This window comes from Coenobita brevimanus, chromosome 68 (assembly GCF_032717465.1).
Source record: "Coenobita brevimanus isolate Jiangsu-jjx chromosome 68, ASM3271746v2, whole genome shotgun sequence".
In the NCBI taxonomy this organism is placed as follows: Eukaryota; Metazoa; Arthropoda; class Malacostraca; order Decapoda; family Coenobitidae; genus Coenobita; species Coenobita brevimanus.
This window is the reverse complement of record NC_137021.1, coordinates 1,336,105-1,361,210: the sequence shown is the minus strand read 5'-3', so window position 1 is coordinate 1,361,210 and position 25,106 is coordinate 1,336,105. Positions and strand designations below refer to the sequence as shown.

General features: G+C 42.8%; 1 protein-coding gene across 1 annotated transcript in view; it reads right to left on the bottom strand.

Annotated features, from left to right (window-relative positions):
- Nucleotides 1-25,106, bottom strand: part of LOC145405784 (roundabout homolog 2-like) — a 288,900-nt gene that overhangs the window by 38,565 nt on the left and 225,229 nt on the right. The window contains exons 9-11 of the mRNA XM_080277020.1: nucleotides 17,111-17,481; nucleotides 16,558-16,752; nucleotides 2,658-2,970 (exon numbers count right to left, since the gene is read on the bottom strand). Coding sequence (XP_080133146.1) covers nucleotides 2,658-2,970; nucleotides 16,558-16,752; nucleotides 17,111-17,481 — 879 coding nt within the window. The remainder of the gene's footprint in view (nucleotides 1-2,657; nucleotides 2,971-16,557; nucleotides 16,753-17,110; nucleotides 17,482-25,106) is intronic.

Here is a 25,106-nt window from a genome sequence, read left to right as displayed (position 1 = left end):
AGAAGGGAAATAGATGGAGGAGGGGAGACAGGAAAGGAGGGGAAGAGGAGGGGAGGGGAGTGAAAGAGAAGAGAGAGAGAGAGAGCGAGAGAGAGAGAGAGAGAGAGGGTGAAATCCTACCTCTCTCCCTCCCCCTCCCCATACCCCTCCACTCCCCCCTCACCCCCTGGAGACCTTAATATAATAGGCCAATGGCGAACCAAGATGGCCGACTCTATGCTTCACTTCCTCTTCCTGGTACTCCTGTCTTGTCTTCAACCCTTGCTCTTTTTTCTTCTCTCTCTCTCTCTCTCCAAATAAAATAACAATCAAATCATCCTATAGTTTGTTTACCCTAATTTGGCAAAGATTATCATACGCCAATGGCCGAACATTACAATACAATGCTCCACATCCCTTCCATAGCACTTCTTCGTGACTAGCACCAAATTCTAGCTTTAATCTCTAACAACAGCTCAGCATACAAGATAGAGAGACGGCAATTATAGATCAAGTAAAAGTGAACAGAGGAAAATACCTGTTTCAGTAATACTCTATCAGGGTAATATCACAGAACGAGAGTAATACCTGGGCAATATTACTGAATCCAGGTGAGAGGTAAATATCTTTGAAAATTAACACCTTTATAGAGAGTAATTGCTAGTGTAATATTCTAGCAAACACCTTGAGATATTACTAGCCTGAGAGGAGCCATAGCAGCCTGAGAGTGTTAATGATTGGATGGGATATTGCCTTTGATGAGTGTCTGGATTCAAGCTTTTTTTTTTCCTTCAAATGGTCTGCCGATTTTATTTAGTGTAGGCGTGACTTATTTTCACTTCTCTCTTTCTCACCTCATTTTACCTTCCTCCTTCTCTCCTTTCCCTCACCCCATCTTACCTTCCTCCCTTCGCTCCTCCTTCCTCTCACCCCATCTTACCTTCCTTCTTCTCCCCTCTTTCTTCCCTTCACCATATCTTACCTTCCCCCTCCCCTCTCCTCTCCTCCCTCTCACTCCATCTTACCTTCGCTCTCCTTCTCTCCTCTCCCTTACCCTTGCCTGTCTCCCTTTACTTTCCTTCCCTCCACCCTTCCTTCCCTCCATCTCTCCCTCCAGCCATTTCTCTCCCTTACCCTTCCCTCCCTCCTTCACCATCATTCCCTCCACCCTTCCTTCCCTCCATCTCTCCCTCCTTCCTCCCAAGTGTATTGGATTCCTCTACTGCCAGCGGTCCTCAACCCCCTCCCCTCCCTCCCCCTATCCCCTCTCCCTCTTCCTCCCTCTCTCGTCGCCTGTGAAGTGTCTGGATGGTGAGGAGTGGGAGGGATATCAATATTATACCTCTCGATATTACTCCTTCCAATATTACCCAATAGAGCAATACACGTCAGAACGCTTTACCGGATAACGTCATCAATATTACCCCTTTCCATATTAACCTTTATATTGCTGGATGTCTTTCATGCTTTACAATATTACCCCCTCCAATATTACCAGTCAGAATATTACCCCTATTAAATTTCCCACAATATTACGTCTTTCAATATTTACCATTCAGATTATCAGACGTCTTAAATGCTTTACGGTATTACTCTTTCAAAATATTACCAATAAGAATATTACACCCAATCAGTTTTTAATATCATACGTTTTGTTATTCTGCCTCTCAATATTGCGCCTTTCAGCAGAATATTACACGCCAGGAATGCGTTACAGTATAACCCCATTCAGTAGTACCCATCAGAATATTATCCCTATCCCTAGTCCAAAGTTGCAATATATGTAATCAGCGTACTATCCTTCACCTACAGGCTCATACTTCCAAACTTAAGACTTTTCTCTTTATTTAACCACCAATACATGTGTCCATCAACGAATTCATGCACCTGTAGTTACTCTAACCTTGTAAAGATCCCTAACACCATGTAGCTCGGGCGATGGCCAGGTGTAGTTAGATCTTAGAGCTGATTTGACTAGTAACATACCCCCTTTATTTTTAGATATCATTTCAAAATTTAAAAAAAATAATAATATGAAGGCAGCAGGAAGGAACTAAATTAATGCGTCATCGTAGTGAAAGGGTTAACTCTCTATCCATACATCCACTAACCACCACATGTACCTGTCCACTCATCTCCCTGCACCGCTGGATTCATGTCTATACCCTTTTTACACTAAGTTGGCCCAGACTTTTTCCATTTTTGCGGCATATTTCTCGCATCTCAGTGGCAGAGAAAGGCAAAACTAGGATTCATCAACCTTTTCATTTCACTTCTTCGTGACTAGCACTGTATTTCATGGTTAATCTATTACTGTAACTCACCATTCAAGATGGAGGGATGGAAAAATTTGGCCAAGTTAGAGTAAAAGCAGAACTGTCAAACCAGGGGCCATAACAATGTCAACAACTATCGTATCTATTATTATCTTTCTAACAAAAATCATAAATCTATCCAGCATCAACAATTACCTACTAAATCATTCATTCATCCATCCACCAACCAGCCAATGCGGACTCACCATCCTATGTTGCGTTGACTCTCAGATCATCAACAACTATCATATCGCTAATTATCTATCCAACAATAATCATAACTATCAAGCATCATTAACTACTAATTTATCCATCCATCCATCTATCCATCCACCAACCAGTCAAGTCAAGCTGTCCACTCACCATCCTGCAGTGTTGTGTTGACTCTCAGTTCAGTGGGCAGCCCTTCCTCAGTCCTAACGAAGGGCACCAGAAACACCTCGTACTCTGTGTTTGGGGTTAGGCCTGTCAAGACGTAACTGGACGCACCCGCATTCATCACTGTTACCGTGGCCCAGGGGATGTAGGAGGGGGAGGAGGATGGGGAGGGGGTTGGGGAGGATTGGGAGGAAGGTGGAGGAGCCTCGACTTGTGGGGTGAGATGGAGGGCGTGGAGGGAACGGCGTGGTCTGATGTGGACGTACACCCCCTCCACACGAGTGCCTTCACCTGTTACCTGTAAGAAAGGTGAGTAAAGGGTGGGTAAGGTGATATTTTACTATTCCTATTTTTTAATAATTTTAGATCGAGAATGGTTTGAAGTATAATCTCTAATTGTTACAAGCCAAAATACCTATGGATAGAGTTCAATTTTTAACCTGTTCACGCTAGCGCCTTCACCCATCACCTGTAGGGAAGATGGGTATAGGGTGAATAATGTGATTTTTGGGCAACCCTCACCATCATTATCCTCATATTATTCCTACCTACAGATGGGGTGAGTTGGGATCCAGAAACAAGGAAAGACAAAACATAAAAATTCTTCAATAGCACACCCGCTAACATGCCAATTCGCTGCAAGTACGCCAAAGAAAAGTAAAAACAAAATGAATTAACAAAGGAGAAAACCAACAATAATACTTGATGGAATACTAAAATGTTAAGAGTATAGAATCGGAAAGTGAAAATATAGCAATGAACGAGACAAGAAATAAATATACTGCACTAATTCGAGAGAGAAACATGTGATACTAAATCAAAAATGAATGGTAAAGTTTTAATAATAATAAAGAGAGAGAGAGAGAGGGTGGATATAGGGCAGCATATGAGAGCACTGACCTATAAAGAGTAAAATATAAGGAAATAAAGATAAACGTAAATTTCGAGGATTTACAGCGGCACAGCGAAGCAAATAAAGCAGAAAGAGGTAAACGGTAAATGGATCATACAGGAAAAGATGCGCAAATATAAATAAGAGAGAGGCAGTAAATGAAATAAACACTATGATAAATTAGAAAAAGGAGAGAAATAGAAAACTGAGGCAAACTAAAATAAAGAATAAAAAATAAGACAGTGATAAACAATGAAGTAGAAATAAAGAGAAATTAAGCAGCTGAATAAAAAGATTGCAAAATAAGAAAAGGGTTGAGTTAAACAGAGAATTAAATAAAAAAAAGTGCGCACAGAAGCGAGATGTGTCATGCAAACATTTAGCACACTGTCCAATTTAATTTTCATCCTTTTTCATCCTCACAACACTCTGTCCCCTCCACTCCCTCCCTCCCTCCTCCCCCCCCTCTCTCTCTCCCACCTTCCATACCTCGTCCAAACTCTGCCCCCTATATCTCCCTTCCTCTTCCTCCCTTCCCCCCCTCTCTATTTCTGTGCCTCTTTCCCCCTTCCGTTTAATCTCTCTCTCTCTCTCTCTCTATGGAGGTATATATCCCTCTATCTCCCTCCGCTCTCTATCTGTCTATTCATTTGCTCTTTCCCCTCCTCTCTCTCTATACCTCTTTCCCCTCGCCCCTTTCTCTCCCTTTCTCTCTCTTTATTCCCTACCCCCCCTCCCTATTCTCCCCTCTATCGTCACCTATATATACTTTTTTTTTTTTTTGCACCTGCATTTGTGCTTCCTCTCTTCCTCGTCCTCCTCCTCTCTTCCCTACTCCCCTCCCCTCCTCTTTCTCTTTCCCTTCCTCTTCCACCTATCCAAGCTCATCCCCTTCCCTTTCCCCTCTCTTCTCTCTCTCTCTCTCATTCCCTTCCTCCTCATCCTACTTCACCTTTTCCCCTTCCCTTTCCTTCCCCCCTACCCTTGCCTCCTCCTCCCACCACAAAAGTTAATTGCAGGTGAGGGGATACAAAGTTCACCTGTATTCTGTAAGGCCGATTTTTACCTAACTTTCCCTGACTTTGTATATTTGCTTGTTAGGTGTCTGTACATTCACCCCTATCCATTTTTTTTTTAATTATTTTCATTATTTTTTTCTTTTAAAGGGACGGTGTGTGATTAATTGACTTGGTTATTTAAGATTATTTATTCATTTTCTTCACTGCGTCAATCATCATCATCATCATCATCATCATCAGCACCACATTCATTACCATCTCCATCACCACCATCAATGCAACGACCACTAACATCACCATCATCATCATCATCATTACCATCATTGTCATTATCACCATCATCATCATCATCATCATTCTGACTTTTTTTTCCCGCCTATGGATGGGGTATATTACTACAGCCTCCCTTCTCTCTCTCTCTCTCTCTCTCTCTCTCTCTCTCTCTCTCTCTCTCCCTGTCTCTGTCTGTCTGTCTGTCTCTCTCTCTCTCTCTCTCTCTCTCTCTCTCTCTCTCTCTCTCTCTCTCGTCTTTTATGCATGATCGTGAAACCAGATGTTGCTTTGGCTTGAGGGGACGCCTTCTACTTTCTGTAATGTAGTGCTTTAAAGAGAGAGAGAGAGAGAGAGAGAGACTAGCATTTTCCTCCCAAGTTTACAGCGGGGCATTCTCTCTTTTATCTCTAATTGTTGCAGCTCCCACTTTCATTTTATTTCTTCATCCTCTCTCTCTCTCTCTCTCTCTTTCTCTCTTTCTCTCTCTCTCTGACAAAGCAGCGTATCTTCCCTGGAGATTTAAAACGACTTTATTTTTCTTCTGCCTGCGTCGGAGGTGAAATCTTGGGGGAGGGGAGGAGGCGAGGGAGGGGGAGGGGGAGGTGGCGAGGGAGGAAAGGAGTGAAGGGGGAGAAGGAGGAGGGAGGGGAGGTGTAGGAGGAGGGAGGGGAGGTGTAGGAGGAGGAGGAGGAATGCGAAGATGAAAGAGGAACGACGTGAAGGGAGAGAAGAAGGAGGGAAGGAAAGAAGGAAATGAGGAAGGAAGGGAGGGGAAAGGTAAGAGGAGAGAGGGAGAGAAAAATGGCGCCAAATGGGAGAGGGTGAAGAAGGGAGGAATGGGATAAAGGATGGGGAAAGAAGAGGAGAGGAGGGAGGATTGGGGAAGGGGTAAAAGAAAGAGGAGGGGGAGAGGGGAGGAGGAGGAGGGGGAGAAATGTGGGAGGGGGAGGGCTATGATCCCACGGAGTAAAGAAAAATGTCAAGTTAGGACGAGGGAGGAGTGATGGAATGAGGAGGGAGGGAGGAAAGGAGAGGGAGGGAGGGAGAAGGGACAGAGAGAAGGAAACAGAGAGCTAGACAGGAAGAGATAAAAAGAGGGAGTGGGAGGGAGGAAGACAGGAACAGGGAGAAGGAAACAGGCACGGAGACAGGGAGAGAGAAAAAGAGGGATAGGGAGGGAGGAAGACAGGAACAGGGAGAAGGAAACAGGGAGGGAGAGAGGAAGAGATAAAGAGAGAGGGAGAGGGAGGGAGGAAGACAGGAACAGGGAGAAGGAAACAGGCACGGAGACAGGGAGAGATAAAAAGAGGGATAGGAAGGGAGGAAGACAGGAACAGAGGGAAGACTGGAAGAAGACATAGGGAGAGATAAAGAGAAAGAGAGAAGGGGAGGTAGAGATAGGGAGGCAGGGAAAGAGAGAGGAAGAGAGAGATAAGAGAGGAACTGGAAAGAACACGGGAAAATAGAGAGGAAGATGTAAAGTGAGAGAGAGGGAGGGAGAGGGAGAGGGGGAGGAAGGTAGGTAGAGGGAGAGGGAGACAGGGAGGGAGGGAGAGAAGAAGGAGGGAGGGAGTGAGAATGGATGATGAATGATTCTCTTTTCTACAGTTTCTGAAAAATGAGAGAAGGAGAGAGAGAGAGAGAGAGAGAGAGAGAGAGAGAGTTTAAAGGTGGGAGGTGAGGGAGAACATTTCTGTAAAACTCAGAAGACACAAAGTTAATTTTAAAACTTTCGAGGCTTCTATCTATCAAGTCTATCGGGCAATAAATCTATCAGGGGATTTTTCTGACGGCACATCTATTAATCTATCACACTGAGACTGATAGATTGTAAGGGAGAGAGAGAAAGATGTAGACAGAAGCTGAAAGAGATAGGAAAAGAGAAAGCGATAGATAGATGGATAGATATAGATAGATAGATGGACAGATAGATAGATAGAGAGAGAGACAGAGATATATAGGTTGGAATTTTAAGCACGTAAGTAGAGGTAGAAATAGATATACTTCAGTTGCCTTTATAACCCCCATCTATCTATCTATCTGTTTAGCTATCTATCTATCCATCCATCTATCATTCAATCAACTGGTCTATCTATCTGTCTATCTATCTATCTATCCATATATCACTCGTGTCCATCCACCCATCCACTCTTCAGATATTCAGTCAAATGGTCTATCTATCTGTCTATCTATCTATCTATCAACCTATTTATCTATCCATCTATCCATATATCATCGTGTCCATCTACCCATCCACTCATCAGACAATCAACAGGTCTATCTATCTGTCTATCTATCTATCTATCTATCTATTTATCTATCTATACACCCTTTGTTCTCTCCCTCCTGACGTCAACCCGCTTCAAATTATTAATATGATAAATCCGCTTGGCAGGAGAGACTGACGTAAGGGATAGATAGATAGATAGACAGATAGATAGATAGAAAGATAGTTAAAGACAAACAGATTCTGGTATATAGACAGTAAACAGACACAAACAGACACAGACAACTAGAAGAAAGACATAAAATCAGACAGACAGACAGACAGATGGATAGATAAACAGATAGACAGATATAGATAGATAGTCAGGCAGGTAGACTGATCCAGAAATAACTGATGAAAAATGAATCGGAAAAAGAAATATTTGTTAAATCGAAAATATTTAATAATGAAATAGACGGAATAAAGACAAGAGAAAGAGAGAGAAAAAAAAAAGGAGAGGAGAGAGAGAAAAGAGAGAGGAGAGCATTAAGAGGAGAGGATCCCCGAGCTAGAAAAGAGAGAGAGAAGAGAAGAGAAAGGAAAAGAGAAGCATGTGGAAGAGAGGAAAAGGTAGGAAAGTTGAAATGATAAAGAGGAATGAGGAAGAGGAGGAAGGAAATTATGACGAAAAACAATAATAAAAAAATTGTGGAGAAAGTGATTAGAGAGAGAAAAAAAGAGAGAGAGAGAGAGAGAGAGAGAGAGAGAGAGAGAGAGACAAAGAGGACGGAGTGAGGAACAGACGTGACATCCACCCTCCCTTCCCCCTCAACTTCCTCCCTCTCCCTCCCTTCCTCCCTCCCTCCCTCCCTCCCTACCAAAATAACCCCATTTTACTTTAATCCTACTCCTCTCTCTCTCTCTCTCTCTCTCTCTCTCTCTCCTTCAGACCATCCTTCCTCATTCTTTTCATACCTTCCCTCTTGTTCTCTTCCTCCCTCTCCCCCTTCCACTTTCTTACATCTTCCTTCCTCCCCCCTCCCTCCCTCCCTCTAATCCTCCTACTCTTTCCTCCTCTTCCCTGTCCTCCATTCATTCCTTCCTCCCTTCTCTCCCTCCCTCCTTCCCTAAACTCTCCCCTTCTGACCACCTCCTCCCCATTCTCTCTCCCTCCTTTACATCTCATTCCCTATCCATCCCTCCATCTCTCTTGCCCTCTCTTCCATTCTCTCTCTTCCTCCTCCTCTTCCTCTCTTTCTTGCGTATTCTCATTCTCCCTTCCTCTCATTCTTTCTCCCCCATTCATTCCCTCCAGTTCTCTATCCCTCCCATTCTCTCTCATTCCTTCTCTTCCCCCTTCCCTACCTTCCACTTTCTCACCCTCATACTCTCCCTCCCCTTCTGTCTCTTCCTCTCACCACCCCATCCTCCTTCCCTCCTCCTCTTCCTCCCGTTCCCTCTCTTCCTCTCTCACATTTTCTCTCTCTTCCTCTCCCTCCCATTCCCTCTCTCCCCTTCTCCCCATCCCTCCACCCCTCCATCAATATCCTACACCCCAGATCAATGACACCCCAATTAAAGCTCCCAAATTTCGCCTTCCCTATTAATTTCCTTAACTGCCCTACCACTGTAATTGGGTGGTTAGGGAAGGGTTAACTCTCGCGCGCACATGGGCCCAGACGCACATGGCCCTGGACGCACACACGGTTATACGCACATGAGGATCTGATGCTCATGGTTACGCACATGAATGTCTTGAGGGTGATTGGCGGAGCTGTCTTATTTCTCTCTCTCTCTCTCTCTCTGTCTCTCTCTCTCTCTCTCTCTCTCTCTCTCTCTCTCTCTCTCTCTCTCTCTCTCTTTTATCACACATCAACGAGATAGTCACCAAACTTGACTGCCATATTCCTTTCCTCTCTCACTATCTCTACCGACTTCCCTTTCTCTCTCTCTTTTTGCCTCCCTCTCTCTCTTTTTTCTCTCTCTTTCTCTCCACTTTTTGCCTCCTCTCTTTTATTCCTTTTCCTTTTTTTTTCCATGTATTTTTCTTGATTTTTCCTTTAATTTTGCTTTCTTTGTCGTAAGCATTCTTCCTCCCTTTCATCACAATTTCCTTAAACATTATCAGTCATCTATTCCTCGTTACCCTCTTCTCTTTTCTATTCTCTCCTTCTCTCTCTCTCTCTCTCTCTCTCTCTCTCTCTCTCTCTCTCTCTCTCTCTCACTATGGTATCAAAAATATGTTGTGACAGCTCACTGGGGGACTGTGACAGGGTGGTGGGTCATAGGGTGAGAGAGAGAGAGAGAGAGAGAGAGAGAGAGAGAGAGAGAGAGAGAGAGAATGGGCAAATACAGATATATAGGTAAACAATTAAACAGGGATTGTGTGTGTGTGTGTGTGTGTGTGTGTGTGTGTGTGTGTGTGTGTGTGTGTTTGTGTGTGCTCACTCATGTATGTATCCAACTGTGTGTGCGTGTAATCAGTTTTTAAGCAGAAAGGAAGCCAAATTAAAATGTACAGTTCATTTTTTTTTATATTATTTTTGAGTCCCAATATTTTTGACACACAGGACGAAAAATTCTGAAACAATTTTTGGATATGCGTGTTTTAATTTTCTTTAGAATGATTGTATTTAATTTTTGCTTTTATTATTTGTCTTTATTGTTTTGATCCTTTCACTACGACTCCCTTCAGACGATTTATTCAGCACACACACACACACACACACACACACACACACACACACACACACACAGGGACACGTAAATACATTTGTGACAGGCGATAAAAATGGTGTCAAAAGTGTTAGTTGATATAGTGGAGTGCTGTGTGTGTGTGTGTGTGTGTGTGTGTGTGTGTGTGTGAGAGAGAGAGAGAGAGAGAGAGAGAGAGAGAGAGAGAGAGAGAGAGAGAGAGAGAGAGAGAGAGAGAGCCGCTATCGTAATTTGAGCACGCGTCACTCAAACAGCGACTTAGTGTCAAAAAGTCCACACCTCATGTATCTTATGGAGGGGTCTCTCTCTCTCTCTCTCTCTCTCTCTCTCTCTCTCCATCACATCTCCTCAGTCTGATATTGCCTCTTTGCTAGACACATTATCATACTCATATTTTCCTTCTCTCTCTCTCTCTCTCTCTCTCTCTCTCTCACTTCTTACATCGCACCTTACCTCTGCTTACCTACCCATCACTTGCCTACCTCCTCTATCCACCTACCTGCATCCCTACTTCTCCAATCTGCCTATCCCATTTCCCTTCCCCTCTGCCTCCCTGCCTACCTCCATCTTCCTCCTGCACCCTATCTTCAGTTTCCCTGCCTATCACTTCAATCCTCCCCTTTCTGCCTTTCCCATCTTCTTCCACTATCTCTCTCGTCTCCTCTTTCCCTTCCCACCCTGCCTAACCCCGCTGCCTACCATCATTTTTCTCTCTCGTTCTCCTGTCCAGCTTCTCCATTCTCTTTTTCCCCTTCTCCTCACACCCTCTTTCTTCTCTTACTTCTCACCCTGCCTCACCTCTCCCTGCCTTACCCCCATCTCCCCCTGCCTCCCTATCCAGCCACCTCATACCTACACTGCCTGCCTCTCCTCACCATTCTCTCTACTCCTCTCTATCTCCTCTCTTCCTCCTGCACCTCCTCCTCTTTATACATTTTCTTCTCTATCATCCTCCTCTGCCTCACCACCATGCCTCTCCTTGCCTCACCCCCTGCCTCACCTCCTGCCTGACACTTTTGTAAACAAGCATCATCCTCAGTTTGACGAGCCAACGCGTGAGCTGCAGGTATAATAAGGCCTAGTCTCCCCTCTCTAGCCTCTCTTATCCTCACTTTCTTCATCTTTTTATAGTCTGCCCTCTCTATCCTTCTCTTATACCCGTTTTCTTTCTCTTCTTTTATTTCTCCTGTTTTCCTAGTTTTTCTTTTCTTTTTTCACATTTTCTTCCATTCATCTCATGCTTCTTACTTCACCGAGTTCTCTCCGTTTCCTCTCCTTCTTCTTTTCTCCCTTCTTTCTTCTCCCTTGTTTTCTTCCTCCCTCGTCTTTTCTTTTTTCGCCTCTGTACGATTTTACTTCTCCATGCATTTTCTTTTTCTTATTCTCCGAGTTTTCTCTCTTTTTTGTCTTCTTTTTTCCTCTTTTTTCCCCCACTCTTTCCAGGGCACGGTTCCCCTCTCTAACTCACTTCCTCTCGTTTCCTTCCCCTTTTACTGTGTCCTTTTTTCTTTTACTCTCTTTTACTCTTTACTCGTCTCATTTCTCCTCCCTCTTCTGTTTTCTTCCTTTTTCTTTTTAGGTTCTTTTCTTGTCTTCTGTCTTTATCTCTCTTCCTCATAATTCTCTCTCTCTCTCTCTCTCCGTCCTCATGGACTCCTTCCTATCTTTATCTTCTTCCGTCTCCTCTCCTGAATTCCACCACCCTCTTCCTCATCCTTCCTCATCTTCCCTCCGTCTTCTCTCTTCCTTTCTCTCCTTCCTCCTCCTCCTCCGCCTCCTCCTCCCCCTCCTCTTCTTCCTCCTCTTCCTCTTGCTCCTCTCTTCCTCTTCCTGTCTCTTTCCCCGCCACTAATTTCCCACTCAGCACAGGAGTTTTACCCTAAAGATTTCAAAATTTCATACCTCTCTCTCTCTCTCTCTCTCTCTCTCTCTCTCTCTCTCTATTATGCCCCTTTATTTTCGTCATTATTTATTTTTGGGTGTTCGTTTATCGATTATTTTTTTCTCCTCATCCGCTATTTTTGTGCATTAATGTTTATTATTGTTATTATTATTATTATTATTATTATTATTTCTGAATATCGTGCGTAAAATTCTTGCTTCAAATGACTTTTAAAGTTTTCCTGCCTGAGGACCACTCAAACTTTGCTTTCTTGTTATTTAATTAATCGTGGCTTGTCCTTCTCAAACTGTCAAGAAAATTGCGTTCCAGTGGTACCAGTCATTTTACACACACACACACACACACACACACACACACACACACACACACACACACACAAAATGCCAGGTGTATCCAAAAAAATGCCATAAATTCAACCTGTTCACGCTAGCATATTCCACACCTGTTATATGAACGTCTGTTTCTTCATTTTCATTTTATATATAGCCTACTTTCCTGTATTTGCTTATCGGTTTCCATTCTACTCTGAATACGCACGCGCTTCTCAAAAAAACATTTTCCAGGGTCGCTCTACCCTTAAATTTATCTCCCCTTCTCCCTTCCATCCATTCATCGATTGCTCTTTTTCGCTTTTCAATACCCGAATCGACTTTACGCGCCACCAAACTCGCAAAAAAAGAGGCTCCTGTAACTCTCTTTACGTCTCTCCCCGACCCAATGTTTATCTCGGCGCGGCTAGACGGCATGAGACGCGCCCGCTGATTGGCTGTCGCGACCGCCCGTTAAGTAAGCCGCCAGAATTTTCCGATACGCGTCACAGTAGATCGGGAAAATAAGTACCGCTTTCGTGGTAAATAAAGATTGGGCAGGCGAAACTCCTTCCTTTTTTTCTCGCATTATTTTTTGTGGATTTCCTTTATTTTTTAGCTGTACTTTTTTTTTTTGCGTCCTGTTGGGGAGGTAACTTCGATATAAATGAGAGAGAAACAGATAGATGGAGAGAGAGAGAGAGGGAGAGAGAGAGAGAGAGAGAGAGAGAGAGAGAGAGAGAGAGAGAGAGAGAGGGGTGATAGAGATGAGAATAGGAGGTACTGATGCAAAAGCCGATACCTGCGTCTGCACGATGATAGCCGAGAGAGAGAGAGAGAGAGAGAGAGAGAGAGAGAGAGAGAGAGAGAGAGAGAGAAAGAGACAGAGACAGACAGACAGAGAGGTGATAGACGATATGACCGAAGCACAAGGAGTAAAAATTGACGAGTCGCTAAAAAAGGCAGAAAAAAGAAATCACAGGATAAAGAAGGAGGGAGGAAACTGTACACTAATTGAAGAAACAGGAGAAGGAAAAAAGAGAGAGAGGAACCGATAAGAGATTATTGGAAAGAGGAGAAGAGGAGACGAATAAAAACCACTGCCTTTCTCTCTCTCTCTGTTACGTTCTTGCGTGTTCTGTTTCCAACCTTTGTCTGTCTGTCTAACTTTCTGTCTCTCTGTCATTCTCTCTGTCTGTCTGTCTATATGGTTGTCTGTCTGCCTGTACCTCTCTTTCATTCCCTCTATCTGTCCGTCTCTATATATCTGTTTGTTTGTCTATCTGTCTGTTTCTATCTATCTACGTATCTGTATCTGTCTATCTGCATCTTTCCGTCTATCTGTCGATCTACCTATCTTTTTAAGCAAATTTCTTCATTTCCTTCACTTTACTGTCACTCCTTTTCGCTCTTTCCCCTTTGTCTGTCTATCTAACTGTCTGTCTCCCTATGTATATATGTATGTATGTATGCTTTAAAGTGCTAATATTTTTCAATAATTTTTTTAGTTTTTTGTTTTTTCGCTTCTTCCTCTTTTATCATATAGTAGCATTTCTTCCCTCCTCTTTTTCTTCTTCTTGTCTTTCTCCTCTATGGCCCTCTCACTCTTCCTTCCCCCTCTGTTTCCTCCATTACTCTTGAAAGCTCATCCCTCTCTCTCTCTCTCTCTCTCTTTCATTATGATGATGCTTACAGCGTTATTTCATTTCGTCATTTTTATCTCCTACAAGAAGAGTATGATTTCACCCCTGTTTGTTTGTTGGTTTGTCTGTCTGTTAGTTACTCAAAAACTCAAAGATAGATTAGGACAAAATTTGGTGGGTAGATAGTCCATGTCCCAGGGAACAATCGATTAACTTTTGGGACTGATCCGGATCGTATTACAGATTCTGGATCCGGAAAACACTTTTTGCGAAACCCTAATCAGTGATGAGAAAACCTGAGCCATTACGAAGAGTGGTTTGGAAATTACGTTGCCCTTGTCGGAGAGATGCGCTCCACTGAGTGTCCCTCTACTTTCCTCTGCTATCATCATCATCATCATCATCATCATCATCATCATCATCGTTAACATCATCATCGTTAACATTCACCATCACTCCCTCCACTACCATCATCATCATTACCCTTACTGTCATTTATCATCATCATTATCATCATCATCATCATCACCATCCTTATCACATTATCATCACCATCATCATCATCATTATCATCTTCTTCCTTCCTTCCTCTTCTCATTCGTCTTCCAACCATACCTCACCCTCCCAAACTTTTCCTCCTCCTCCTCCTCTTCCTCCTTCCTTCCTTCCTTCCTCCATTTTTCTTTCCTAAGTGCCTCTGAGCCCATCATTCTCTCTCCCTCTCTCTCCTATCTTCCTCCCTCTCTCTCTTTTCCCCTATATCTCTCTTCCTTCCTTTTTCTCACGGCTTAAGTGCCCTCTCTCTCTCTCTCTCTCTCTCACTCTCTCTCTCTCTCTCTCTCTCTCTCTCTCTCTCAATTTCTTTTCCCACATAATCTGGGTGCGTGCAGTGAGATGGAAGAAATCTCTCTCTCTCTCTCTCTCTCTCTCTCTCTCACTCTCTCTCTCTCTCTCTCTCTCTCTCTCTCTCTCTCTCTCTCCTTCCCTAAATACGCAGCTGTAACTATGATGAAAAAAGCGGAGAAAAGACGAAAGGAAAAAAGGAAAAATCGCAGAAATACGAACAGAGAATAAGGAAAAAGATTAAGAACGAAAAGGGGAAACACAAAATAAATGGAAATATAAAAAAAAAAAAAAATAAAAAGACAGGAAAATATAAAAAAAAAAAATTAGTAAGGAATTTAAAAAAAAAAAAAAAAAGGAAAAAAGAGGAAAAAATTAGAAAAAAAATTGTAAAAAAAGGAAAGAAAATAAAAAATAAGAAAATTTTGTAAAAAGGAAAAAAATAATAGTAAAAAAAATAAGAAAAATTTGTAAAAAGGAAAAAATAATAGTAAAAAATAAGAAAATTTTGTAAAAAAGGAAAAAAAAAAAAATATTAATTTTTTTTTTTGGAAATTAATAAAAAATCAGTAATAGAATTAGTAAAAAAAAAATGAATAATAATACCCGTCACGAAAAAAAGGGAGGAAAATGACCCTAAATATATAACAGAAAATAAATAACAGACACGATAACAAAAATAATTCAGAAAGAACAAATGATGAACAAAGAACAAGCAGCGGAAATGCACAATAAAACGAAGACAGGAATTAAGGTAACAATATACAAAGAAGCGAATTAATCACAACATAGATAATATAGGAAAGGGAAAGAAATATGGAAGAGAAAATTATAAAAAAGAAGGAACATGGAAAGAGAAATACAAAACGAGAGAATAAACTAAACAGAACATATATAGAAATGAGAAAGATAACACACACACACACACACACACACACACACACACACACACACACACACACACACACACACACACACACACACACACACACACACACACACACACACACACACACACACACACACACACACACACACACACACACGTGAATTAAACGTGCAAGAAGAAATGAACTCAAAATATAGCTAAATGAGTGTGAACTCTGATTAACCTTTGACCTTTCCTTGTGACCTGGGATTATTTTTTGACCTCTGTCCTGCTGACCTGGTGTCGTGTTCATTAAAGATCCCAACCACTTTTACCAGACTCTCACAGAGGCTAGCTTAGAAGTGCCAATATCACTGAGTTACTGAGTTACTGACTGACCGATTTGAAATTCGCCCTATGTAGAATCCACAAAGTTAGAGGTGCTTCCAAGGACCTCCTCGGTTCCCTCAGTGATTTCCAGAGATTTGAGTCATTCACATATTAAGCTGAAAATCTTTATAAACAGCTTAATGCTTATAATAAATGAGAAGTCAGATTTAGAATATGGCATGTTTAGGATTTTTTGGCTACAGCTCTGAAAGGCCGGCAGTAAACAGCTTGACTGCCATAGATCCGATAAACATGCATCCATAGAGTTAAAAAATGGTAGGAATAATTGTGTCTGATTCTTCACTTTCGGTTAAATATTCACTCTAGTTTGGCTGTGAAGTGTTTAAAATGTCAAACAATTCTTATACACAAGCTACGTCCCTTGAGATTATTCTGTGACCTCTGCCGCTGCCCTGCTGCCCTGACATGACCTCTAACACGCTGAGACTATCTAATATAACCTGTCCCACCCTAATTGAATATCTAAAGTCTCAACCTGAATGGCCTTTCCCTGACACCACTTGACATACCATGACCTTAACCTGTTTCCCCAGCCTTTAACGACCCTGTTTAACTTAATCTAAAATAATGTAACCAGACTTGGCCTAATCTAACCCAACCGCATAAAACTCTACCTCATCTAACCTATCCTCTCCTAGCCAAGATTAACCCATTCCAACCTTACCTAACCCAACTCAACCTAACCAAACCTAACCTCACTTAAATCAACCCAACCCAACCTCACCTAACCCAACGAAATCCGACCCAACCAGACCTACCCATCTGACCTTCCATGACCTCAGATAACCTCAACTGACCCCTTACCTGCCACGTGACCTTCATGGAGGAGGAGGTGAGTGTGTTAAGGGCGGTGAGGATAAGTCGCTTCCCCAGGAGTGTGGGCGGGTGCTCTACCCTGGTCACGCCCACCGTCTCCTCGCCCCCGCCCACCACCACCACCTGCGACCATGGCGAGGGCGGGGACTCACCTAGCGGGTTCTCTGCACGCACCACGAACACCTGCAGAAGGAGTGAGAGGAAATTAGAGTAAGAGGAAGAAGAGAAAGTGTTGGAGAAAGGGTAAGAGGGGGACTACAAGAGAAGTCAGAGTAGAGGAAATGAAACAGATGCGCAAAAGGGTGGAATAAGCGAAAATAGAGTAAGAGTAAGCAGAATAAGAGTAAGCACAGAGTAAAAGTAGGGTGAGAGTACAGAAAGAGTGCAGTCGGAGAGCTGACAAAAAACAGAATCACAGGGACAAAAAAAAAAAAATCATATTAAAAAATTATTGAGAAGGCGGTAAGCACAAAAATGGGACAGATTTTGTACACCCAATAACTCTATAGATCTTTAAAAAAAAAAAAAAAAAAAAAATTACCTGAGGGCGGCCGGACTCCAAGGGGGCGGTGTATTTGGGTTTGGCCACGCCCCTCGCCACCACCCTCCACCCCTCGCCACGCCCACCGTTGCCAGGCGACGTGTACGACTCCAGGGTGTAGAAGAGCAGGGGCGCCTTTCCCACCTGCTCCGGGGCCGCCCACTCCAAGGTGACGGAGGCGTTGGAGAGATCGGTGACTCGTGGGCGTGAGGGCGGGTCCGGGAGGGCGGTGGGCGGGGGTGCGCGGCGTAGGCTTCGGGCGGCCTGAGAGTCACGCCCACTGACCACCAGGAGGGACGCTGAACGGCGGGACACACCTGAAGAAGACTCCGCCAGGCAGGTGTATCGCCCGCTGTCTGTCTCGTGCAGGGCTGGCAGGGAGAGAGAGAGAGATGAACAGATTAAGATGAGACAATTGAACAGATTAAGATGAGACAATTGAACAGATGAAAATGAGAAAATTGAGCAGACGAAAATGAGAGAATTGAACAGATTAAGATGAGAGAACAGAATAGATTAAAATGGAGCAGATTAAGATTAAATTGATCATAATTAAATAGATAATGGAATCAGATTGTCATTAAGGAAGATGAGGGAACAGGAAAACAGGAAATGAGGATGAGGAGAAAAAAGAAGCATAAGAGATGAAGAGCGGGAGAAAGAAGGACAAAGAGGAGAGGAAAAAGAAAGGAAACAAAGGAAGAGGTGAACAGAAGAAGTATGGAAAAAAAAAAGAAAATAAACGAGAAAGAAAAACAAGACGGAAAGAAGGATGAAGAGATATAAAAGAATAAGCGAAAATTCTTAAATGGAGGGAAAGAAGAAAGGAAAGAGAAAACAGAAGAAAAAAAAGTAGAAGAATGAAAAGAAAGAGAACAAAGGAGAGAATCAAGGAAGCAAGACAAAAATGGAAGGAAGGAAGGATGGAAGAAAGGAAGGAAGAGAGGATAGATGGAAAGAAGGAAGGAAGGAAGAGAGGATGGATGGAAAGAAGGAAGGAAGGAAGAGAGGATGGATGGAAAGAAGGAAGGAAGGAAGGAAGGAAATGGCAAAAACGGAATAAAAAAATGATAAAAGGAAGCCGAGTGCCGGAATGGAAACTGAATGTTTGAAGACGTGAGAGAGAGAGAGAGAGAGAGAGAGAGAGAGAGAGAGAGAGAGAGAGAGAGTGTTTGATCAAGAAATATGCAAACTGGTAAGCGAATATCGTGCGAAAGAGAGAAAGGGAGAGACTGTGTGTGTGTGTGTGTGTGTGTGTGTGTGTGTGTGTGTGTGTGTGTGTGTGTGTGTGTGTGTGTGTGTGTGTGTGTGTGTTGAAAAACAAAGCAGGAAATGTACATACGCAGAGAACAATATATAAACAAATAAACTAAAAAAAGCAGAATAATAAATAAGAAGACAAAACGGGAAACAAAGGCGGAAGGAGAAATCAGACGAAGAAGAGGAGGAAGAGGAGGAGGAGGAAGAAGAAAAAGAATGAGACTGGAGGAAGGAGGCGACAGAATTGCGAAGGGGGAGACAAGAAAGAAAGGAGAATAACGGCTCAAGAGAGACAGTAACAGGGGAGGGAAGCAAATGGAGAGAGAGAGAGAGAGAGAGAGAGAGAGAGAGAGAGAGAGAGAGAGAGAGAGAGAGAGAGAGAGAGAGAGAGAGAGAGAAAAGGAGGAGAAGGAGGACGGCGAGGATAGTAAAGTTGATGGATGAGGAAGGATGAATGGCCACCTCGGATGAACTGCGGGATTAGGCCCCAGAAACAGGTCGAAGAAAATGTGCTGAGGAAAAACCGACTGAAAAAGGGAAAGGAAGGAAAGAAAGAAGCTAAGAAAAAAAAGAGAGTAGAAAGAAAGGGAAAGAATAAAGAAAAAAAACTGAGTGAAAAAGGGTGAGAAGAAACATAGAAAAAAGAGAAGATAAACAAATTAAAAAAAATGAAAGAAAAATGAATGAAAGAAAAGGGTAAAAAAAAGAAGATAGGGACGAAGAGAAAAAAAAAAACTAATGATCAATGAAAATCCAAAAATTATATACGTAGGTCATCTAAGTTAGGGCCTCTTCTAAATTTGAAAAAAAAAAAACAAAGAAAAAAGGTGAAAAAGAAATGGAAGACGATACCAGACTTCAAAAATCTTTCTAAAATAATTAAATTTTTTCTGAACGTAACAAGAATTTATCAAGACGGCGCTCAGTAAAAAATAAATCTCTCGAGCCTAATAAAATCGTCTTGGAGTAGGAAGATAATCAAATGGAAAAAATAATCGAGCTGAAAGGGTTCAGAGTTGGACAGGAAGATGCAAGTGAAGGAAGGGAGACAGAATGAGAAAATGGAGGGAAGACGAGAGGAAATTCACGATAATGAGGGGGGTAAAATGAGAGTTAAAGTGGATTATAGGTGATGAGAGAAAGAGAGAGAGAGAGAGAGAGAGAGAGAGAGAGAGAGAGAGAGAATAAGAAAAACAATAACCACAACCACAAAAACTTGATAAGTCTGAGTCGAATATTAAAGAGAGAAAAAAGAAGAGAATATCAGAGAGAGGGAGGGAAAAAAGAGAGATACTGTGAAAAGGGAGGAGGAGAGGAAGGCAATAATTGGAGAAAGGGGATTAGAAGAGGGAGCAATAATGAAGAGGGTGGAGGGTAACGAAGAGAGGAGGAAGGGGAGGGTGCAATAAAGGATAAGAGAGAGGGAAACACCGATAAAAAGAAGCTAGAGAGAGAGAGAGAGAGAGAGAGAGAGAGAGCAAAAAATAATGAAAAAGGGAGAGGGAACCTGTGATGTGGACGAGAAATAAATATAAAAGGAATGATAGAGAGATTTGAAAGTTAACGTAGGGAGAGAGGAGCTAGAGATCGAGAGATAGTGAGAGACAAGAAAATAGACAGACAGACAGAGATTTAGGAATAGAGATATAGACAGAAACAGATATCCAGAGACAGACTAACAGGAGGGACGGGATAGAAGAATGAAATATTAGAGACAGAGAGACAGAGCGATAGACAGGAATTTAGGAACAGAGACAAAGCTTAAGACAGACGGAGAGACAGAGACAAGGAGAAGAGAGGGAATGCAAGGAAGAGAGAGAGAGATAGAGACTGAGATATAGAGATATAAAGAGAGAAAGGAGGGGATGCAGGAATGAGAGATAAAAAGATACAGAAATAAACAAACATTTAGGGACAGAGAGATAAATACAGAGATGCACAGAGAGACAGAGAGACAGGAGGCACGAGATGGAAGAATGGGGGAAGGTGACCAAAATTCACCTTCTCATTACTAGCTCAGGTGTAATTTATTTTGACAGTAATTATTTTTTTTTTATCAGTTTGGCCATCGATTATCTTATCTTTATATCTCCTATTTATCTATGTCCAGTGCTCTCTCTCTCTCTCTCACTCTCTCTTTTTCTGTCCGTCTGTCTGTGTCTGCCTCTATTTGCTTACAATTCCTCCTCTCTCTACTTCTTCCCGCTTTTCCCCTCCCTCCTCTCTCTCTCTCTCTCTCTCTCTCTCTCTCTCTCTCTCTCTCTCTCTGGCCAGAAAAGAGAGAAATGGGCTGCGAGATGAGAGACAAGAGATAAAAAGAAAACGATAGTCATAAAGAAGATGGGAAATGGGGCACTGGAGGGAGAGGCAAGGAGAGGATAATGGCGGGGATGATGAGAGAGAGAGAGAGAGAGAGAGAGAGAGAGAGAGAGAGAGAATTATGCATATCCTACAGCTTTAAGTGGATGGTCATTATTCACAGAAGTAAAATGGGGAGACAGACTGATTGACTGATAGTTAAATAGATAGACAGATAGACAGACAAATAAACAGAGAGAGAGACAGAGAGAGAGAGAGAGAGAGAGAGAGAGAAAGTTTAAGACTGCTGAAGTAAATGTCTGTCAGCAGTCAGGAGGGAGAGACAGCTGCCCTCGCTCTCACGGACTCTCTCTCTCTCTCTTTCTCTCTCTCTCCCTTTCTCTCTCTCTTATCGTTTCCCATTATCCGTACTCCTCCTCCTCCTCCTCCTCACTCTCTTTCCCTCTGTTTCCTGCAATTCTTTTCTCTTTCGCTTTCTCTTCCTTTATTCCTTCCTTTGTTATTGTCTCTTTATTCTTCCTCTGTCTTTATTATCTAGTCTTCGTCAACTTCCTCCTCTTCGTTCTATCTTCCGTGTCTTCTATTTTCTCACTCATTTTCTTCCTTGTTTCTTTGACTTTTTCTGTTTCGTTTTTCTTTCTTCACTTTATTTCTCCTCGTTTTATTTCTTGTCTTCATTTTCCTCCTTTTGTGCTCTCGTTTTTCACTCTTTCCTTGACTTCTCTTTTCTTCTCTTCAACTTTATCTCCTTCCTCTTTTTTTCCTCTCATACTGTCTTCGTCCTGGTTCTTACTCTCAGTTTTCTCCTACTCTTTCCTTTCCTTTTCTTCTTATCCTTTTCCTTCCTTCTTCCTCCTCCTCTTTCTCCTCCTCACTCCTCTTTCATTCTTCTCCCTCACTCCTCTCCTTCGTTATGGTAAAATTATAATTGTCTTGACATTTAATGAAAGGAAATAAAATACATCTTGTCTTCTTTATTCCTCTACATTACTTGTCTCTCATCTTCTCCTCCTCTTCCTTTCTTCTTCTTCCTCTCTTCCATCATTTACCACCCTCCTCATACCCCGCCTCCTGTAATAAATTGCCACCCATTTACTCTCATTATCATTATCATCCTCCGTTCTCTCTGGCACTCTCTTTTTCTCCTTCATTCTTTTCTTCAAATATTTTTCCACAAATGTCTTCCCATCTTTCCCCCCATCCATCTTTTCTCCGTCACCATTTTTTTTAAATAATTTCTTTCCCATCCACGCCTTTCTGTTCTACTCTCTCTCTCTCTCTCTCTCTCTCTCTCCAGTGCTTTCAACAGCTTCTATTTTTACCCTTCTCTTCTTCCCACCTCCATCCACCCCATGTCTTCCATCCATATTCTATGCTCTCTCTCTCTCTCTCTCTCTCCATTTACTCCTATGCACCACATTCCTAATCCTACCCTTCCTTTACCCACCACCATCATCATCATTTTTCTCCAATTCCTCCTTCCTTAGTTTCCCTCCCTCTTCCTACCTTCATGTATTTCTCCCTCCATCTCTCCTGTTCAGCCAGGGAGGGAAGAAGGACCTAAAAATAAAAGGGTGTTGTCTTATCTCTTCCTTATCTCTCTTATCGCGTATCTTTTCCTTTTCTCTTTTCTTCCCTCAGACACTCTCTTATTTTTTGTGCCTCTGTCTGTCCGTCTGTCTGTCTATCTCTGTTTCTCTCTCTCTCTCTCCCTCTCTCCTCCATCATACTAATTTATTTAACCTCCTCCTCTCTTATCCCTTCTCGTTTTCCCTCCATTTTTTCCTCTCCACTACTCTCCTTTCTTCTCGCAGCCACTCTTTATCTTTTAGTAGCTCGTTCTGCCCCCTCCCCCTCCCCTTCCCCTTCCCTCTCCCCCTCTCCCTTTATTCCCCCTCCCCCCTAATTACGAAGTCGACCTTATTTCTCTCCGTCTCTCTTTCTCATTTCTTTCTCCGTCACTTTCTTTCTTTTTCTCTCCATTCCTTTCTTTTCCCTCTTCCTTTCTCCTTCCCTCTACGTCAGTCCTCTTTCTCATCGTCGTTCTCTTCCTTTTCCTCTCCTTTCTCTCTCTCTCTATTTCTTTCTTTTTCTCTCCATTCTTCCCCTCCTCCACCCCCTCCCCCTCCCTCATTACGAATTTTAACGGGATTGTACCCCAAGTTTCCCCCACTCATCCCCCTCCCCTCTCTTCCCCTTCCCCTCTAACCTCTCTTTCTCTTCCCCTCTCCCTTTCTTTCATTTTCTTTCCCTCTACCTCTCCTTTCTCTCCTCTTCTTCCCACTCCCCCCCTCTCTCTCTTTCTCTCTCTCCCCTTATCTTTCTCTTTCCCCCCTTTCTTTCCCCCTCTCTCTTTCTCTCTCTCCCCTTATCTTTCTCTTTTCCCCCTTTCTTTCCCTCTCTCTCTTTCTCCTCCCCCTCTTGCCTTCCTTTATTTCATTCATTCTTTCCTTCCAATCTCAATGTTTTCGTTTCTTTACCTCCATTTCACCTTTTCTTATCACTTCTCTCTCTCTCTCTCTCTCTCTCTCTCTTTCCTCTCCATTTCCCCTCTCTTTCCCACCTGTCTACCCCTTCCTCCACTCTTCTCCTCTTTCTTCCTCTTTTCTCCCTTTTTCTTTTTTTAATCTTTCCTCAGTTTCTGCCAGTCTTCTTCGGTCTTCTCATTTACCTCTTTTCTTTCCTCCAACTCTTTCTCTCTCTCTCTCTCTCTTTACCTCCCCATTCATCTCTTTTTCCTTTCTGTCTTCTCTTTTTCTATTCGTTCATTTTTTCCCATTTTGTTTTCCACTCTCTCTCTCTCTCTCTCCTTCCCTCTCCCTCCCCCTCTCCCCCTCCCCCTCCCTCATTACGGAGTTTAACGGGCCTATACCACCACTCTCCTCCCCTCTCTCTCTCCCCTCCCCCTCTCTCTCCCCTCCTCTCTCCTCCTTCACCTCCTCCTCTGCTTCTTCCCTTCATGTCCCAGTTCTCTCTCTCTCTCTCTCTCTCTCTCTCCCTCCAGTAAATATCTGCGGGGCGGAAACTTGTAATTATCACACATAACCTTACATCACTCGCTTGCCCTCATCACCCTCTTCCTCTCTCTCTCTCTCTCTCTCTCTCTCTCTCTCTCTCTCTCTCTCTCCTAGTCTCTCCTTTCAAACGCAGCTTTTTTCTCGTCACGTCTTCCTTTTTCTATTCCTCTCCAGTTTTTCAGTCTCCTTGCCTTCTCTCTCTCTCTCTCTCTCTCTCTCTCTCTCTCTCTCTCTCTCTTTCCCTGCATTAATTCCTGGGACTCCTCTTCATCCATCTTCCCCTTTCCTTCCTCCCTCATTCTCCTCCCTTCCTCTCCCTGTTTGTCTCTCTCCTCCCTTCTTTCTAACTCCACATTCATCATCATCCCCTTCTCCTCCTCTCTTATTTCTCCTCTCCTGTTCTCTCTTTCTCCTTTTCTTTCTCTTTTCATCATTCATTCTCTCTCTTTTTATTCCTGTTTTCCTTTCCTTATATACCTTGAGATTTCCTGTTTATCTGTCATCACTATTTCCCTTCTCTTGGATCCCCTATTTCCTCCATCTTCCCTATTTCCTCGTATTCTTTTAAAAAAACCACCTTTTCTAGCCTATTTTCCTCCAATTTATCTACATTTCCCTACCCTTTCCGCATTTCCTCCTTCCCCTCCAGCCACCTGATTTCATTTCCTCCTCTGATTAGGGCTAAAGAAATCGTGTTGTTTATATCCCTTCAAAAACTCTGTTCCTTCATTTTCACTCTTTGGCGCGAAATTCCACACGACTCCCTTCCTATCTTCAGCAACACTCACGCGTCCGTCCTTCCTCTGGTCTACATATTCCCTGTGTCTTTTCTTTCTTGTGATCTGGCTTAGAGAAATCACATTATTTCTCCTGTGAATATCAGATCCGCAGAGTTTAGGCGTGCTGAACCGACCCCATGCATTCTCTAGTTGTGATAAGCAAAAGTTCTCGCCTAAGTGTGTGAGTGTGGGGCGGGTGCAATGATTAGGGTTGGACAAAGATAGACAAATTTTCTATACAGTTTGGATTCTATAGTTTTGCTTTAAAAATATTGCGCTCATGTTTCTATTTCTTCCATTCTTTGCCTCACCATCCATCTCATATTTACTTCCCCGTTTTCCTTCCTCCCTGGCTGCATTTTCTATTCCCCGTTCCCATCTTCTTCCACTCCGTATCCCACCAGCAATCCTCCATTATATTACCCCATTTTCTTCCTCCCCTATCTACATCTTCCCTACTCTTTACCCTTTTTTCTCAGCCCCTACGCTATTTCATCTCCCCCTCTCCCATTAACTGGAAAAAATGTGAGTAAGAAGCTGTCAGGGACCATCTGTTTCTGGCTCTGTCTCTGCTACCATCACCCACCACCATTAACACAACCATAACTACCATACTTGTTA